At 34.2% G+C, this 19,100-nt stretch overlaps 1 protein-coding gene across 3 annotated transcripts in view; it reads left to right on the plus strand.

Moving 5' to 3' along the window:
• The window catches only part of SUCO (SUN domain containing ossification factor), a 91,062-nt gene that overhangs the window by 21,467 nt on the left and 50,495 nt on the right, over window positions 1-19,100 (plus strand). For 2 of the 3 annotated variants that reach the window (XR_006198728.1, XM_042924846.1), the window contains exons 2-9: window positions 5,500-5,608; window positions 8,971-9,081; window positions 11,717-11,871; window positions 13,639-13,776; window positions 14,002-14,152; window positions 16,961-17,084; window positions 17,772-17,908; window positions 18,949-19,016. Coding sequence is in view for 2 of the 3 variants with exons in the window: in XM_042924846.1 (XP_042780780.1) it covers window positions 5,500-5,608; window positions 8,971-9,081; window positions 11,717-11,871; window positions 13,639-13,776; window positions 14,002-14,152; window positions 16,961-17,084; window positions 17,772-17,908; window positions 18,949-19,016 (993 nt within the window). In the remaining variant the exon portion in view is untranslated. The remainder of the gene's footprint in view (window positions 1-5,499; window positions 5,609-8,970; window positions 9,082-11,716; window positions 11,872-13,638; window positions 13,777-14,001; window positions 14,153-16,960; window positions 17,085-17,771; window positions 17,909-18,948; window positions 19,017-19,100) is intronic. The other variant, XM_042924845.1, reaches the window with a different exon arrangement.

Below are 19,100 nucleotides of genomic sequence, written 5' to 3' on the forward strand. Positions count from 1 at the left end.
AGAAAGAGTGCAAACATGAGCAGGGTAGGAGCAGAGGGGGTGGGGAGAGAATCCCAAGCTGGCTCCACAGTGTCAACACAGAGCCCGAAGTGAGGCTTGATCTCACGAACCTTGAGATCATGACCTGAGCCAAAATCAAGAGTTGGATGCTTAACTGACTGAGCTGCCTCCGGAAGTACTTTAATAAAAGAAGGTCCATGAAAGATAGCCACACACACACTAGGCATGTTCTTAACAGGAATACTATCCCAACTTAAATTTTATTTCTATTATTTTTCACCTCCCATCAGACCCTAATAATTATTTGCTGAAGTCCAGAGCTTTTGAATTCTTTGATGTTTAAAGGTCTTGAGGAAATTATGTGGCAATTTCAGCTCTTAAATAAAATTTTAAAAATTAGGTCATTCTAACTATCAGCTGAAATTTGATCTCATTTTGGTTTTGACTAAATTTTTATGAAATTTGTTGATTGATTTAATGGTTCCTGTAAGTTTTTCTTCATGTTTTAAGTTTTGGAGAATAGTACTAATCTTTGGTAATTTGGTCCCCTGTTTGCAAAACTTTTTTTTTTTTTTTAATGTACAGTTACTTGTATAGATAAAACTGATTTGTTATATTTCTTAGTTCTTGAGAAGCTGTTTGGGTTTGTGCGTGTGTGTGTGTGTGTGTGTGTGTGTGTGTGTGTGTGTAGTTCTCTGTTAAAGATAACCTAAAGCTAGAGAACACAAAGCTAGATTTGGGGTATTTTTACCCCTCCCACCCTTACCCTCAAAATTCCTACCCAGAAAATGATTTGTTTTCCATAAGAATATTCTACATATTCAGTGTATATGTGTGTGTGTGTATATATATATGTATACATATATACATACATATATATGTATATATATATGAACATATTCATACACATATATACATACATATATATATATATATATGAACATATTCATACACATATTTTTAGTTGAAAATGGTTTTTAAAAAGTTTGGAAGAAGAAATCACTTGAGTATTTATTGACTATTTGCCATATGCCTTTGCTAGGTTTTCTAAGTATATTGATTGGTTGTATCATTTAGATTAGAACATCAACTACATGTAAAAGGAAATGACAGTTTGATTGGCAGAACATTTGTGATACTACCATAATGATAAGATAATAAGTACATAAAGTTACCAAAAAAATTCCTTTTCCAAGTTTGCATAAAGAAAAATTTTATTTTAAATTTTTTTTTTTCAATGTTTTTTTATTTATTTTTGGGACAGAGAGAGACAGAGCATGAACGGGGGAGGGGCAGAGAGAGAGAGGGAGACACAGAATCGGAAACAGGCTCCAGGCTCCGAGCCATCAGCCCAGAGCCTGACGCGGGGCTCGAACTCACGGACCGCGAGATCGTGACCTGGCTGAAGTCGGATGCTTAACCGACTGCGCCACCCAGGCGCCCCTAAAGAAAAATTTTAAATTTAAAATCTGCTTAACGTAAGTTTTCTTTTAAAGATGATTTTTCGGGGCGTCTGGGTGGCTCAGTCGGTTAAGCGTCCGACTTCGGCTCAGGTCATGATCTCGCGGTCCGTGAGTTCGAGCCCCGCGTCAGGCTCTGGGCTGATGGCTCGGAGCCTGGAGCCTGTTTCCGATTCTGTGTCTCCCTCTCTCTCTGCCCCTCCCCCGTTCATGCTCTGTCTCTCTCTGTCTCAAAAATAAATAAACGTTAAAAAAAAAATTAAAAAAAAAAAGATGATTTTTCAGCCATGTAGATTCTACTTTGGTTGATTTTGTTATAGATTTACTGTTTTTAATCCTTTAAACATTTTTCTTGCTCAAGATGTCAGATGGTCATTTTTCTTTGAAAAGCATGCACACACACATACTTTATAACTACTGGTACTTGTGACTAGTAAGGCTTTCAGACTGGATGTTAGTATTTTCTGTAAGCATAATAACTAGCATGTATGATACTCTTGTTTCACTAAAGTGTGTAAAGCTTGGTATCCTAAATGGCACTCAAATGTGATTTTTGTTTAATCATACAGTTAATACCTTTCTTTATGAATGGCAAATCCATGCCACATTGGTAGGGAGAAGCTGACAAAAAGGATAAATATCCTCTTAGTCTCCAGACTCTCTTTTTTTGAGTTTATGTGTGTGATGAAGTGGTGGGTGGATGAGTTTGGGGAGTGGTAGTGGTGAGGTGACATGGTGATGGGAGAGGAATAAAAAATGACTGAATTTCCCTCTGGTGTGTGCTACAAAACAGTTCTCCACAGACCTTTCATTCATTTAACAAATATTTATTAAGCACCTTATATTTGCAAGTTTTGGCTTTGTGGGGTGAGGTTAAAGTGGTTAGGAATTGGTTCTCAAGGAATTTATGTTTTAAATGTTTATTTTTGAGAGAGAAAGAGTGCTCATGTGTTTGTGCTCAAGTGGGGGAGGGGCATAGAGAAGGAGAGAGAATCTCAAGCAGGCTTAGAGCTGTCAGCGCAGAGCCCTACTCAGGGCTCAGTCTTACCAACTGTAAGATCACATGACCTGAGCAAAAATCAATGCTTAACTGACTGAGCCATCCAGGCACCCTTTATGTTTCTATTTAATTACAAACTGTCTGCCAGTTACATAAATCTGTAGTTAAGATTTTCAAAGACCTGTCAGGTATGCTGTCAGTTTCATCCTCTGAAAGAAGGTTCTTCTAAGAGTTTCTCATTACCTCCAATTTAGACAGATTGCCCTCTGTTCTCTGTGTATAGCTGTCATCCTATGATTTCTATTTCCAGTCACCCTGGGGATTCCCTTTCCCCCTCTAATCTCAGTACCATATTGTTGTAACCATTGTGGTTTCACAGACATCTAGTTTCCTCAAATTAAAATCTTCTTGACTATTCTTAACTGTTTATATAAACTTTAGAGTCAGCCTGTCTCCTTAAAAACATCTTTAGCTCTTAAATATCTTTCAAATCTTCTGTATATACTAACTTGAATCATATAATTTGACTTTTCCATGTCAGAGAATTGTCAAATATTGGCAATTTGAAGCAGTTCTACTTAATAGAACATTTCTTGCTAAGTTTATATTTTATTTTATTTATTTTTAAATTTACTAAATCCAAGTTAGTTAACATACAGTGTAATGTTTCAAGAGTAGAATTTAGTGATTCATCACTTACAGATATCACCCAGTGCTCATCCCAAGTGCCCTCCTTAGTGCCCATCACCCATTTAGCCCATCCCCCCACCCAGTACCCCTCCAAAAACCCTTAGTTTGTTCTCTGTACTTAACAGTCTCTTATGGTTTGCCTCCCTCTCTGTTTTTATCTTATTTTTCTTTCCCTTCCCCTATGTTCATCTCTTTTGTTTCTTAAATGCCACATATGAGTGAAATCATATATTTATCTTTCTCTATTTTGCTTAGCATAATACATTCTAGTTCCATCCACATTGTTGCAAATGGCAAGATTTCATTCTTTTTGATTGCCAAGTAATATTCCAGTGTGTGTGTGTGTGTGTGTGTGTGTGTGTGTGTGTGTGTGTGTGTATACACATCTTTTTAATCCATTCATCAGTCAATGGACATTTGGGCTCTTTCCATAATTTGGCTATTGTTGATAGTGTGGCTGTAAACATTGGGGTGCATGTACCCCTTCATATCAGCATTTTTGTATCCTTTGGATAAATACCTAGTAGTGCAATTGCTGGGTCATAGGGTAGCTCTATTTTTAATTTTTTGAGGAACCTCCATACTGTTTTCCAGGGTGGCTGCACCAGTTTGCATTCCCACCAGCAGTGTAAAAGTGTTCCCCTTTCTCTGCATCTGCTTATCACCAACATCTGTTGTTTCCTGAGTTGTTAATTTTAGCCATTCTGACAGGTGTGTGGTGGTATCTCATTGTGGTTTTGATTTGTAGCTAAGTGTATATTTTAGTATTGTTTCTTTACAAATGGGTATTTTTCTTCTATTTCATCTTGTAACTGGTTGTGATGGTTTTAGTAGAGTTGAGTTGATTCTGTTTGTTTGTTTATTTTATTTATTTGAGAGAGTAAGCACGTGAGCAGGGGAGAGGGACTGAGGGAGAATCTTAAGCAGGCTCCATGCTCAGTGCAGAGCCTGATGCAGGGCTAGATCCCACGACACTGGGATCTTTACCTGAGCTGAAATCAAGACTTGGATGCTCAACTTACTGAGCCACTCAGGCACCCCTGATTCTTAATTTTATACCTAAGAATATAATTTTTATACCCAAGATATCTTTTAATAGGTGGTTCTTTTTAATTTTCCACCTGTATAAACTCATTATCTGCAATTAATGATGATTTTATTGTCTCTTTTACCATTTTTATATCCTTTATCATATTATGTAATACTAGCAATAATGGACATTCTTGTCTTGTTTCAGATCTCAATAGGGTTATTTTTTATTTTTTATTTTTTTAACATTTATTTATCTTTGAGACAGAGAGAGACAGAGCATGAACAGGGGAGGGGCAGAGAGAGAGGGAAACACAGAATCTGAAACAGGCTCCAGGCTCTGAGCTGTCAGCACAGAGCCCGACGCGGGGCTCGAACTCACGGACCGTGAGATCATGACCTGAGCCGAAGTCGGACGCTTAACCGACCAAGCCACGCAGGCGCCCCATAAATAGGGTTATTTTTAAGTTGCTTCACTAAGTTTGGTACTGACTTTCAGGCTTGTATATTATGAATATATGTTTCCATGGTAAACATCTGCTTTTTCCTATTTAAAAAAATCTTGATGGATGTGTAAGTTTATCAGATGTCTTTCAGTGACTATGAAGATAATCATATTTTTCCTTGATATTTTTTTGCATGGTAAACTAAATAAACAGATTCTATTATTTTGACCACTTTTGACTATCAGAGCTAAACTCTACTTGATCATAACAATGGTATTTCTTTGGTATGTCCTTAAAGACTATTTTTTTTTATTGTTTCATTTAGACTTTTCGTGTCCTATTTCCTAAGTTGTATTAACCTGTAGTATTCACTTGTGTGTGCTCTTTCTCTTAAGTTTGGATATCACTACCATGTTCCTGTATAAAAATATTTTGGAAGCTGTACTTCTGTGCTTTGAAATAGTTTAGGTAGCTTTGAGTTCTCTCTTCTTAAGTATTTAGTAAAATTTCAAATATTATTGGCATCTGGTACTTTCTGAGGGTGTTAGCCCTTTGACAACTTTTTCTGTTCCTTTTGTGATAATTTTCAGACACTCCTTTTATGAAGGCTTTACTGTTTCACCTTTATGAAATTCATAATGCCTTAATTTGGGATGCTGATAACACACTGTTTATGGTTTTTGTTTTCAGGGCATTAAATAAAAACCCTCGTCTTATGTATATTTGTCTTCATTAAATTGTTAAGTTCTTTAGGGCATTAGTGTAAGAGCCATCTATTTGTTTATTGCCTCAAATTCTAGCCCATGGTAGGGAATGTGTTGGCTTAACAACTTTTCCTTCTTTCTTTCTTTTGGTGGTGGTGGATGTTTTACAGGCTTCCCAGTTGGCGTGTATGTTGTAAAGAGAGTTCTTCAGCTTCATCATATTACTCTCAAGATGACAATTGTGCACTAGAAAATGAAGATGTACAATTCCAGAAAAAGGTACCTTAAATAAAGTTGACAATGTAATTTGTGTGTCAGCTTTCTAAGACTTCCTCAAAATATTCGGAAGAAAAGTAATTTCAGAAATACTATGTCATAATTTTTGGTGATTTGTAATTCTCACTGTAATCTGAAGAGTTACTCAGGTAATTATGAAAGTAAGCTATCTCTGAAATATTTATATATTTATTCTTTTTGCTTATGTTTAGAATGTTCTAACATCCTTAGTCCTAGAGTAAGGAGGAAAATAATACCTATTCAGAAAACTGAAAACCAGTGGCTCACTTTTTAATGCTCTAATTAGTTAAAGGTTTCAAAAGAAACACCAGTTTTATTATAAGAACTTAGAAATCAGGATTATAGGGAGAGTCTGCAGTCAGTGGTTATGTAGTTTTTTATATAATTTGATGGAGTGAATAGAGAGTCCAAAAAACCAGACCAGATCTTTAAATCATTTATTATTATATCATTTTAAATGATAAAAGGTGAGTATTGACTAGATTTGGCTTCCCCCTATCAATATATATATATTTTAAAACACAGTTGACCCTTGAATGACATGGGCTTGAGTTGTGTATGTCCATACTAATATGCAGATTTTTTATGGTACAGTACTGTAAATGTATTTTCTCTTATGATTTTCTTAACATTTTCTTTTCTCTAGCTTCTTTAAGTTTTTCTTTCTTTCTTTCTTTCTGTCTTTCTTTCTTTCTTTCTTTCCTTTCTTTTTCTTTCAGCATGCTTGTGTGTGAGTGGGGAAGGGGCAGAGGGAGAGAGAGAATCCCAAGCAGGCTCCGAGATGACAGTGTGGAACCCCACATGGGGCTCAAACTCACAAACTGTGAGATCATGACCTCTGAGCCAAAATCAAGAGTCTGATGCTTAACCGAATGAGCCACCCAGGCACCCCTTCTCTAGCTTTTACTTCATTGTAAAAATGTATACTGTGTATAATATGCGAAATATGTGCTAATTTACTGCTTATATTATTGGTACAGCTTTGGTAAACAACAAGCTATGAGAAGTTAAGTTTTGGGGGAGTCAAAAGTTATAGAGAGATTTTTGACTGTGCTAGGGCTTGGTATCCCTAACCCCTGCATTGTTTAAGGATCAACTGTATAGAAGTCATTTATACCAACTATAAAATATTTATGTTTATATTCTATTTTCCTCTCCAAAGGAGCCATAATTTACTGTTTCTTGTGAAAAGATTGAGACAGTTTTTTTTGTAGTTATCTATATGCCATTATATGGCACACAGATTAATATTTTTATTTTCCATGAAATGTCACATTATAAATATTCTACAAATTGACTTTTCCCTCTGCCCCAGTAATATCTCATGGACTCCTTTTTATGTTATATTCTTATGATGGCTACATTTTTATTCATTCATATAGATATTTCATAATTTATTAAATATTTCTTTATTGACAAACTTTTGCATTGTTTCTCAGCTATGTATATGCACATGTGCTTGTGTATGCATGTGTGTGTGGAAATACAGATTTATAATTACATGCCTGGATGGTTGGCATGACATTTAGAGTGGATTATGCAAATTTTGGAGTTAACGAGGATATATTTCTGTGGTGGAGCGTTTAAAATTCTGAAGACTGCTGCTGAATCTCTCTGTATTTTTTTTTTAAATTGTAAATGTTTTTATTTTGAATGCTGTTAGTCCCTCCAGTTAACTAGAGGGGTAAGAGGAGAGCTCTGGAGGAGATAGATGTATTTACAAGAGTGTCTGGCCACACAGTCACTGTTCCCTGTGAATTGGATATTAAAGACATGCTTGTTTTATTTCATATTCTCATGTTTAGTCATTTTTCTAATGATTCTTAAAGATAACTTTAATCTGAGCCCACGAATGAGAGTCCATTCTCCCCGTCCAAGTTGGCATTTCACACTTGTTGCTCCATAGTCCCACGGTATTTTCCTGTATTGGAGCCTATATTCACCCAAGAATGATCAGTCTCCTCTCTGAAGACTACCTTTTATAGGGCCAAGCAACCTTTTAAGATACTAAAAACAAAAATTCTTATTACATACTCATCCAGAGTAATGAATGCCCTTTTTCATACATTGGTATAACCAAAAAGACCTCTCAACAGAGCCACTGGAGGACAAAGGGAGTCATTTTTCCTTAAAAAAAATTTTTTTTTAACATTTTATTTATTTTTGAGACAGGGAGAGACAGAGCATAAACAGGGGAGGGTCAGAGAGAGGGAGACACAGAATCTGAAACAGGCTCCAGGCTCTGAGCTGTCAGCACAGAGCCCGACGCGGGGCTCGAACTCACGGACCGTGAGATCATGACCTGAGCCGAAGTCGGACGCTTAACCGACCAAGCCACCCAGGTGCCCCAAATTAAAATAATAATGCTAATATTCCCTTATTTCTCTCTGTAATAAATAAAAATAAAATTGAGGCAAAATTATTTTTTATGTGTGTTTTCTGAGTCTAGTAGCAATTATTAGGAAAAAATGGAACTAAAATTTTGTAGAAGAAAAAGGAGATGATTTTTCATAGAGGAATAAGAGGTAAAGTAGCTGAAGTTAACTAAAAACATACCTTGGACTTCTGTGTCCAAATATCCTGTTCTGTGTGAGAGAGTGTGTGTCTATGTGTGTGTGATGGAGTGATGTTTGAGAACGCTATATCAGAATGTTATTATACGCCTTTTAATAGATGAAGTTATAATTGTCAAAGATTTATGAAAAACAACTATTTACCAGTCCTCATTTTCAATTCTTCTGTATTAAGCTGAATATGTCAAATGATGAGTATCTCTTTAAGAAGAGTATAATTTCATACTTTCACCCACAGTCTATGAGACTTCGATCTAATCTCTGACAAGAAATTTGAAGACTTAAATGTTGTGAGAGTAAATATAAGCAAAACATTTAGGGGGGAAACATAACTCAGCAAACGTTTAGGTACCTGGTATATATTGTTTAGATAAACAAAGAATATGAACTTTGCTTTTATGAAATGTATAGCTAGAAAATATATTTAAACCTGAAATCCTAACTTGAAAGTAAGTGTCAAAAGAGATGGCACAAAGAGCTGTATGTACTTTCACTTATTAGAGATCCTGCCACATACATAGTGCTGGGTGGTAGGACTAAAGTGCTTATTAAGAAATCAAATGAGGGTCTTGAACTCATTTAGTGTACGTTTTCACTGTGGTGGCAAGGAAGGGGATGCAGGAAGATGGACAATAACTGTGTAAACAAATAAAAGTAATTACAGTCAAGTGCATACAAGACAGTGTTGTGGTTGTAAAGTATATAATATTGCTTAGGACTGTTTTGTGAAACAATTTTATCAGTTAGCCTTTTTTCTTTGTTGCGATATAGGATGAAAGAGAGGGACCTATCAATGCCGAATTATCGGAAAAAGTGGGTTCAAACTTACCTATTCCTCCAGAAGAACATAAATTGAAAGATGACTCTGCTGTGGATGTACAAGTAAGCTATGTTGCTTTGATTTTTGATGATGTGTCTTTTAAAACTACTTTGCAAGATAGAAAACTTCTGTTTGGTCATCATATTGTGAATTTTTATTTTTTCTTTTTGAACTGTTGTGCTGTTGGCCTTAATACTGTTCACCTGCTAAGAGTACTGCTTTTGAGAAAATGCAAAATTGCAGATTTAATAATAAATGTGACCATTTTCTTTGTAGTAAAAGTTTGGGAATAAGTTCTCATTTCTTTTTAGGTTCCATTTTGGCTCACTGTAATGTATTTTTGTCTCTTTAGATTTTTAGATGTCAGGAAATTGTTTTCTAACTTAAAAGGAAGTATTTGTATATAAAACAAAGAATGTTTTTATACCAAACTTTTGTCACTCAGTGTGGAATATGAATTAATTATAGGTTAAAATATGTTTTCCCTTTTCCTTTTATATTACATCATGAATATTATTTTCTATTTTATATGCCAGATTTTATGAAAGATATGAAAAACTAGACAAGAATATAAGCTGACTGGAATGCTGAAGCATCTGGAACCCATTTAATATCAGGAATAGCTGAAGGAACTAGGGATATTTGATCTGGAGGAAGAAAGACTAAGGAAAAACTAAGTATCTCAAGTAGTAACAAAAGCAAACTTCAGCTCAAAATGAGGGAGAATTCTTTTTTTTAAAAATACAGTTAGAGTTATTTTATGACTTAATTGGACTAAGTACAAATAGTGTTTCATTTTATTGGATTCTGGAAGATGTTTGTACAATAGAGTAAGAAAGTGTTCTCTGTTACCCTTCTGGTTATATGACTATTCCTGAACAGTCCTGCCATTGTTCATTCTCTAGAATTTTTATCATGGTGTAATCATGTTCAAATACTTTGAAGTGCTTACTGCGTCTTATAGACCTGTGTTGTTCAGTATAGTAGCCACTAGCTACACGTGGCTCTTGAGCACTGGAAATGCAACCAGTCCAAATAGAGACTTGTTATAAATACATATTGGATTTTGGAGACTTAATTAAAAAAAAAAAAGTATAAACTATCTCATTGATTTTTTTTTTTACATTGAATACATTTTTTTTTTTTTTTTTTTTTTTTTTTTTTTTTTGGGACAGAGAGAGACAGAGCATGAACGGGGGAGGGACAGAGAGAGAGGGAGACACAGAATCGGAAACAGGCTCCAGGCTCCGAGCCATCAGCCCGGAGCCTGACACGGGGCTCGAACTCACGGACCGCGAGATCGTGACCTGGCTGAAGTCGGACGCTTAACCGACTGCGCCACCCAGGCGCCCCTACATTGAATACATATTAAAATGATAATGTTAATATTCCTTTTCTCAAGGCCTCCACCATAAAATACAAGCTATTTGTATTCCTTTGTGAATTTTTCATTTCAGTGTAAATAATTCCCCAAATGATCATATTTTGTATTCTTTGGACTTTATACCGTTTGTTTCCTTTCTGCTCCCATATTGGTCCTCTTTTTCTTTACAGTCCTCTTTCTTCTAGTCTGTAATAGTCCATAGTTTCTGTTTTCTTTGAACTGAGCTTGAGTACCTCTCACTTGATACTTAATAAGCATTAAATGTCTACTTTGTGCTATGGAACATGAAGATCAAGAGAACACAGTTCTTACTCAAGATGTTTATAGTATACTTGAAGAAGAAGAGACATAAATAAGGCAATTGAGGTGTTTGAGGTGCTGTATAGAAGAGAATAGTGGAGGCATAGAGGAAAGGGAAAGGCTAATTCTATTTAGTATTGGTTGTGGGAGAGAATGTGCTGATAGAGGTTTCAAATATGAGTGGTATTAGGTAGATTTCAGATTGTGTTTTGGAGGGGTGAATGGCCCAGAGCATCATTGCTCACTGAAGGAGCAGTGAGAATCATGTATTGCATTGTAATTGTACTTGTGTACTTGTGTGTACATGCTCTGTGTTGTTCTTTATTTATGCACGTTATCTTTTTTTTTTAATATGAAATTTATTGTCAAATTGGTTTCCATACAACACCCAGTGCTCATTCCAAAAGGTGCCCTCCTCAGTACCCATCACCCACCCTCCCTTCCCTTCCATCCCCCATCAACCTTCAGTTTGTTCTCAGTTTTTAAGAGTCTCTTATGCTTTGGCTCTCTCCCTCTCTAACCTCTTTTTTTTTTTTTTCTTCCCCTCCCCCATGGACTTCTGTTAAGTTTCTCAGGATCCACATAAGAGTGAAAACATATGGTATCTGTCTTTCTCTGTATGACTTATTTCACTTATATGCACGTTATCTTCTAAACTGCTGTAGGGCAAGAAGTATGTATTGTACTATTTTTCATATTTACATATGATTTCTGTGTTGCTGCTAGCATTAATTACAGTAAGAGGGAAATATATGTGGGTCCTGATAGAAAATAGGAAAGAAGGAAGACAGGTTTCTTTGTCCTAGTTTGTGAAATGCCAGGAAAAATGGCTAGAGCTTGTATTTTAATATGAAATGTATTCCTTGGGGGGTAATGTTAGAAGAAAGGATTTTTATAAAAGTACATTCTTGGTACTGTCACTTTTGAGACATAATTTTATAAAATCCCGTGTAGCTAAAGAGATAATTTATTAACCTCCACATTTAATGTAACTTTTTTTTTTTTTTAAACAGAATGCAGAGTCAGAAAAGTTAAGTCCATCTGTGATTGAGACACTCCCTCCAGTTGATCTACATGAAGATTCTTCCAGTGTAACTGTGGGCAGTGAAAACATTGAAAATATTTCCAGCTCATCTACCTCAGAGATCACTCCAATCTCAAAGCTTGAGTAAGTTATTACAAAGAAAAAAAGAGACTCTCATTAGATTAATGATGGAAAAATGTCTTTATCACATAAGGCAGCTTGAAATTCAGATTTGAAGTTTAGGCTATGTAGCAGACCTAAGTTATGATGCCTTGTTTTGCATAATAATTTTATTTTAATGTAATGATCTTATGATATAACCAGTGTTTATTCTGCTTCCAAACTCAGTGAAGTAGATCCTAGCTTTGAAATCTATATCCCATAAAGTGAGGTTCTACTTGTTTAAGTAACTGCTTATTTGAGTAATCTTCCTTATAATTATCAAAGATTCAAATGTCAGATTATTCACTTCCATCAAGTATTACTGCAGCATTCCATTGGTAGGTCTGTCTTTTTGCGAATAGCTCCCTTGTTCAAACTTGATCGTAAATACTCAGAATTTGTAGATCTAAGGTTTCTTTAATTTAGAAAATCGATTATGTACTCTTCTAGCTCCTTACAGCAACACTACAAAGCACAAATTCCCTTCATACTGCATTAATCATTTCCTATATCAAATGAATTAATATATATTTAAAAATTGGATAGGGTAGTATCTGGTACATAGTAAAAATATGTGTGTCAGTTAATATTATTATCATTACTTTTTTTTTAACTACAAGTAATTTTATTTTTATTTTTTTATTAAAAATATTAAAATTTTTTAAAATGTTTATTTATATAAATAAGGCTCTAGGCTGCGAGCTATCAGGACAGAGCCCATCATGGGGCTCGAATCCACGAGCAGTGAAATTATAACCTGAGCCAAAGTAGGACGCTCAACTGACTGAGCCACCCAGGTTCCCCCCCCCCACCAAATTTTTATTACTGTTTATTTACTCTTGAGAGAGAGAGAGGGAGGGAGTGGGGGAGGGGCAGAGAGAGAGAGGGAGATAAAGAATCTGAAGCAGGCTCCAGGTTCTGAGCTGTCAGCACAGAGCCTGACATGGGGCTTGAACTCACAAACTGCGAGATCATGACCTGAGCCAAAGTCGGACTCTTAACAGACTGAGCCACCCAAGTGCCCTATCATAAGTACTTTTAAAAACACTTATTCTTCTCAAGAACTTAGGGGGCTGGGGTGAAGGAGTTTTACTTAAAGATGTTAGAGTTTTCATTTAGGTGTTTATCCTAGGTAAGGAAGAAATAAACAGAAGACAGGCTTAGAAATAATGGACAGTATTTAATAATACTTATTCCAGAAAGAATTTAAGGCTAAATATTATATATATAGACAGTACATCTTATTTTCCCTTTATCCTGAACATGACTGCTTCGTGAATTGGAAGTGAGTAGCAGAACATATTAGGGTATGTGTTTTTTAAGTGAAATTCTAAAAGTGTCTTAAGAACTTCAGTTGAAATGTTAATAGAGATAATAGATTATTTTTTGATACTATAGGCAACAACTAATATTGGTAGAATATACTAACCTGGAAAGGACCCATTAGGAAGATGCAGTTAAAATAAATAATTTTAAAATCTTATTTTTTATGAGACCAAACACTAATGTATGATATTTTGTTTTAAAACTTAGCAGTTAGCTATTTAAAGGCCAAGGGCATTAACAGATCAAGAGTCAGCAGTTGACTTTATGTGATTTGAAATAAGTGAACTCTTGAAAACAGCCTGCCAAACTGTAAAGAATTCTCCTGTCTTAGATTATGTTTTGAAAATCACTGATACCATTTTTAACTTATGCCACATTATGTTCATTGAATTGCCAGATTGTATTTTTTGTTTCTATTTTTAGTGAAATAGAAAAGTCTGGTACTATTCCTATAACCAAGCCGAGTGAAACTGAGCAGTCTGAAACTGATTGCGATGTTGGTGAGGTTCTTGATGCAAATACTCCAGTTGACCAGCCTTCCTTTGTTAGTCCACCTGAAAGGTGGGTGTTAGCCATTGTTTTCCCTTTTATAATTCTGTAATAATAGCAGTGTCATGTTTGAATGGACTTTGGTGTGTACTTAATTCCACTTTATGATTGAGAGAAAGCTAATCCCTTTGTGCTCCTTTCTTGGTTTACTTTGTACATGATAGTTGTAACAGATTAGATTGCATAAACTTGTTATTCAGCTGAAATTTTTTAATATGTCTTTTTGGTTTCAAATAGCCTTGTTGGCCAGCATATAGAAAATGTGTCATCTTCACATGGCAAAGGAAAAATAACAAAATCAGAATTTGAATCAAAGGTTTCAGCAAGTGAGCAGGGTAGTGGTGATCCAAAATCTGCATTGAATGCTTCAGATAATTTAAAAAATGAGGTAGGTATATAACTTGCACTATTTCCTACTTTATTATATGTATTTTTATTTTGTGTTAATCTTGCAATTTGCTAACCATATTTGCCATAAAAACAGGGATTATGTAGTTAATGAGGAATATGGAACTGAGGAGTGAGCTGTGCTTTCTGAGAGCAAGTGGTCTTCAGTATATTGTTCATACATGAAGTTGTTCCAAATGTGAAATGTCTTTGGTATTTTATAATTAAGTGGTTTTCTGCTACCATCAGCTGTTTGATACCAGCTATATAAAGCCCTCATTTAAGCATTTTCTTGGAGAGCTATATAGAAGAAGGTATGATTGTTAAATTCGAGTATCTTCAGTATATAAGCTTAACTCCATATACAGTGTTAAATTTAGGCTCTTCAATGAGAATTATTAAAAAAAAATTGTTTTTAATATTTATTTACTTTTTAAGAGAGAGAGCGAGTGCACGTGCATGTGCATGAGCGGGGGAGGGGTGGAAACAGAGTGCAAGCGGGGAAGAGACAGAGAGGGAGACACAGAATCCGAAGCAGGCTCCAGGCTCTGAGCTGTTAGCACAGAACCTGAGGTGGGGCTTGAACTCACAAACCGTGAGATCATGACCTGAGCCGAAGTTGGACGCTTAACCGATAAAAGACTGTAATTTTTAACTGTATTAATTACCTCCTAAATAAATTAATATCCTGGAAAAAAGTGTCTCAGCTAGGTACATTTTTATAAATTGTGTTCAAAGTAGGTTTTTATTTAATTTTTAAATTAAATTAGTGGTAATACTTTTCTGCTATATATATTTTTAATAGCCACATACTTTATTAGTCAGTTAGTTTGTTCTGCAAAACACTCCAACACAGAGGTTGTATGGGAACCAATTTGCTAACTCTTCCTTAGTATTTGCAATATATGCAACCGATAAGGATTACTGTCAACTACAAAGACTACCTACAAATCAGTAATGGAGGAGAGGAACAATATATTCAGCAAAGAAAATATCTAAAATAATCAAGAGATTATGGGTATTTGTATTTGTGTAATTCTAATACTCTAGTGTATTAGTGTAATTCTAATATACTAGTGTCAGTCCTTAAAAGTTGGCTTTAATATAGTGAGTATTCGTATTAGGGAAAATGTGCCCTATACCATATAGCACATGTGTACTATATGAGACTTGTGCTATTTGGCAGAGTAAGCTGTCTAAATAAATATTGTGCACTTCTCTAGGAACTGTTTGTAAATATGTTATGCATTGTTTTAGGAATACAGAAATAAATAATGGAATGAACATCCTTGCATACATTATTCAGCTTACAGAAAAAAATTACAAATTGAATTTTTGCCTTTCCCCAGTTATATTTCTTCCCTTCAGATAGAACACGTATCTAAAATTCAGTGTGTGTGTGTGTGTGTGTGTGTGTGTGTGTGTGTGTTTAAGAATGTGTTTTTAAACTTTTTCCAAAACTGTATTATTATAAACAATACATACTATTAGTTGGCATATTTTGAAGCAGTATAAAATGGTCTCATTCTTAACTATTATATGACTCAACATTGTTTTTGAGATTTGTCTGTTAATTGTTTTCACTGTTGTATTTCACTACCACAATTTATCTGTTCTTCAGGTTTTTTCTAATTTAGGTTGTTTCTAATTTCTGGATATTATAAACAGTGCTGCCATAAGCATTCCTGCATACTTTCTTAGTCACATGCGCATGTTTTCACTGATACTAATATATAGGAGTGGAATTACTGGCTCATAGAGTAGGCACATCTTCAGTTAATATTGCTAAAATTTTTTTTAAGTTTACTTATTTATTTAAGTAATCTCTACATCCAACGTGGGGCTCTTAACTCATGACTCCGAGATCAAGGGTCACATGCTCTTCAAACTGAGTCAGCCACGTGCCCTCAGTACTGCTAAATTTAGAACTCCCTTCAGCAGTCTAATAGGTGTCTTATGGTTCAACAGACATGCCACACTTGAACCTCCATCAGATTGGTATAATTTATTGTCTCTGGTTTTCATTTGCATTCCTTGATTATCAATTATTTTATATTTTTTCTTTGCTGTATTTATTGTTCCTCTCCTCCATTATTGATTTGTAGGTAGTTTTTATAGTTGGTAGTAATCCCTTATTGGTTGCATATATTGCAAATACTTCTTCCAGCTTATTGTACCATGTAGTTTATGGTTTTGTGATACGTTTAATTTAAAAATTTTAATCCAGCCAGATGTATCAGCCTTTTTTTAATGATTTATTCTTTCTTCATCTTGTTAAATCCTTTTTTATATGAAGATTTTTCTATAGTTTCTTTAAAAAGCTTTGTTTTTCTTTAGATTTTTGTGTGTTTCTTTGTTTTTAAATCCACCTTAAAATTTTTATAAAAGTGGTAATCCCTGTTAAGGAATTTTTAGAAACAACATGCTATATCTAAAATTAGTTAGCTTTCTTTAATGCATATATTATTTTAACTTAGATTTTAAGGTGGATGCATTACAACTATAGTACTTACTAATTTGTATGGTTTATGTAGAAGTAATTGTTTGCTTAGGGTATATTATAAAGTTTTTTACAGCCTAGCTTATATTGCAAACGTGAAGAATATATTTTGTGATGCTTTGGTAAAAGATTTCAATTTTTTCAAGAGAAACTCAACTTTTAAGTAAACCAAACCTTTTCTTTTTACATTTTTGATTTTTTTGAAATACTGTCTATCAAATATAAAATTGGACTTTAATTTCACAAAAACATTTGTATATTCTTTTATGACTTACTGTTTTTTGTGTATTCTTTTGCATTTTTTTTCAGAGTTCTGATTATACAAAACCAGGGGAAATTGACCATACATCTGTAACAAGTCCCAAAGACCCAGAAGATATACCAACATTTGATGAATGGAAGAAGAAAGTTATGGAAGTAGAAAAAGAAAAAAGTATGGAAGCATTGTGATTCCCTTTTTTTTTTTTTTTTTTTTTTTTGAAGGGGGAGGACTGATTTAAATGTGCATTTCTGTCTACAGTTGGTAAAATAAAGCTTTTGAAAGCCTTTTAAAGGTGAAACTTACCAAGATACTGTTGGTTTCACATATATAATTTACCTATGTATAATTATATAATTTTAATCTTAATTAAAACCCATTCTTGTAAATTACTAAATGAGGATAAAATAAGATAAAGTAGGCAGAGCAGTGGTGTTTATTTCAATTTATAAGGAAATTTGAGGCATGGAAACTTTTGAGTTATGAAGCTTTAAACTGTAAATGGAGTTGGACTAAGATATTACACTTTCTTTTGGCTATTTCAGAGTTAAAAATTCTTAATGTTAGAGATAGAAGGACAACATTCATCCTTAATAAAATATGTATGCACAATATTTTGATTCTCATGGATAAGTTTCATTTTGAGAGTAGACATAAATCAAGTAATGTGGATTTTTGTAATTTGTTTTTTAGAAATATTTTAAAGTATTAAAGCAGTTTGAATTGCTTAATGGGTTTTGAAAATATTCTCTTAAGCATTAAAACCTGGTCTTCACTAGACAGCAACTTACTGCTTTTGTGATCATTGTTTCCTGGGAGTATTTTTAATCATAATCATCATATATATATGTTTATAATAAGGTTTGTCTGCAGGTCAGTCAATGCATCCATCTTCTAATGGAGGTCTACATGCGACAAAAAAAGTCCAGAAAAATCGAAATAATTATGCCTCAGTAGAATGTGGTGCCAAAATTTTGGCAGCTAATCCAGAAGCCAAGGTACTTAACTATAAATTTCTTATATATGTATAAATAAGAAACTACTAACTTGATTAAATAAAGGCAACTGTTTGCTCAGAAATATCTATCTATATCTATATTATTTTGCTGAGAACTATATTTTAACATGAGCTATTTTTCTGATTCACTAATAAATGCAGGATTATGCTTTTAGAGACATTTTCTTGTATGAATTCTTCTGTTGGTTGATACATTGTACTTTTTTTTTCTTTCGAAGACTTTATTTTCTTAGAGCAGTTATAGATTCACAGCAAAATGGAAAGAACGGTAGAGATTTCTCATATACCCCTTACACCCACACATGTTTAGTCTCCTCCATTATCAACATACCTCCCACCAGAGTGAAACATTTGCTACAGTTGATTAACTTACACTGACACATTATTATCAGCTGAAGTCCATAGTTTACCTTAGAGTTCATCTTACCATATGGTTTTTGGGTTTGGGCAAATGTGTAATGACATGTACCCACCATTATAGTATCATGTAGGGTACTTTTACTGCCCTAAAAATCCTCTGTGCTCCACCTATCATTCCTCCTCCCCTTGACTCCTGGCAACCACCAGTCTGTTTAGTATCTTCATAGTTTTGTCTTTTCCAGAATGTCACATAGTTGGAATCATACCATATGTAACCTTTTCAGATTGACTTCACATTTTTAGCACTGAATAATATTCTGTTGTCTGGATGTGCCACAGTTTCTGTTCATCTACTGAAGGGCATTCATCTTATTTTTAACTTTTAAACCTGTTTGAGATTTTAAAAAGGAAATAGCTAATAGAAAATCATTTTTCCTTTATGGTAACAGACATTTAATATTAAACATTTTGTCATAAGGCTAACTTAACACTTACAGACATAACTGGTAAACTTCAGCCATTTTTATGCCTTCTTCTCAAATGAATGTTTTAGAGTCTTAGTATTTGAAGATCTAAAAATGTAGAAATCCTAGAAGTCTTTAGAGTTGAAATAAATATTTTTCCATAAGTAATTTATTCCCTTCCCCCCTTTTAAAACAGAGCACATCTGCTATTCTTATAGAAAATATGGATCTTTATATGTTGAATCCTTGCAGCACTAAAATTTGGTAAGTAATATAAAATTTAATAAATTATGTACTTTAATCTATGTATGTACATATATTATGGTAAGCTTTTATTTAGGATTAATT

Source organism: Panthera leo, chromosome F3 (assembly GCF_018350215.1).
Source record: "Panthera leo isolate Ple1 chromosome F3, P.leo_Ple1_pat1.1, whole genome shotgun sequence".
NCBI lineage: Eukaryota > Metazoa > Chordata > Mammalia > Carnivora > Felidae > Panthera > Panthera leo.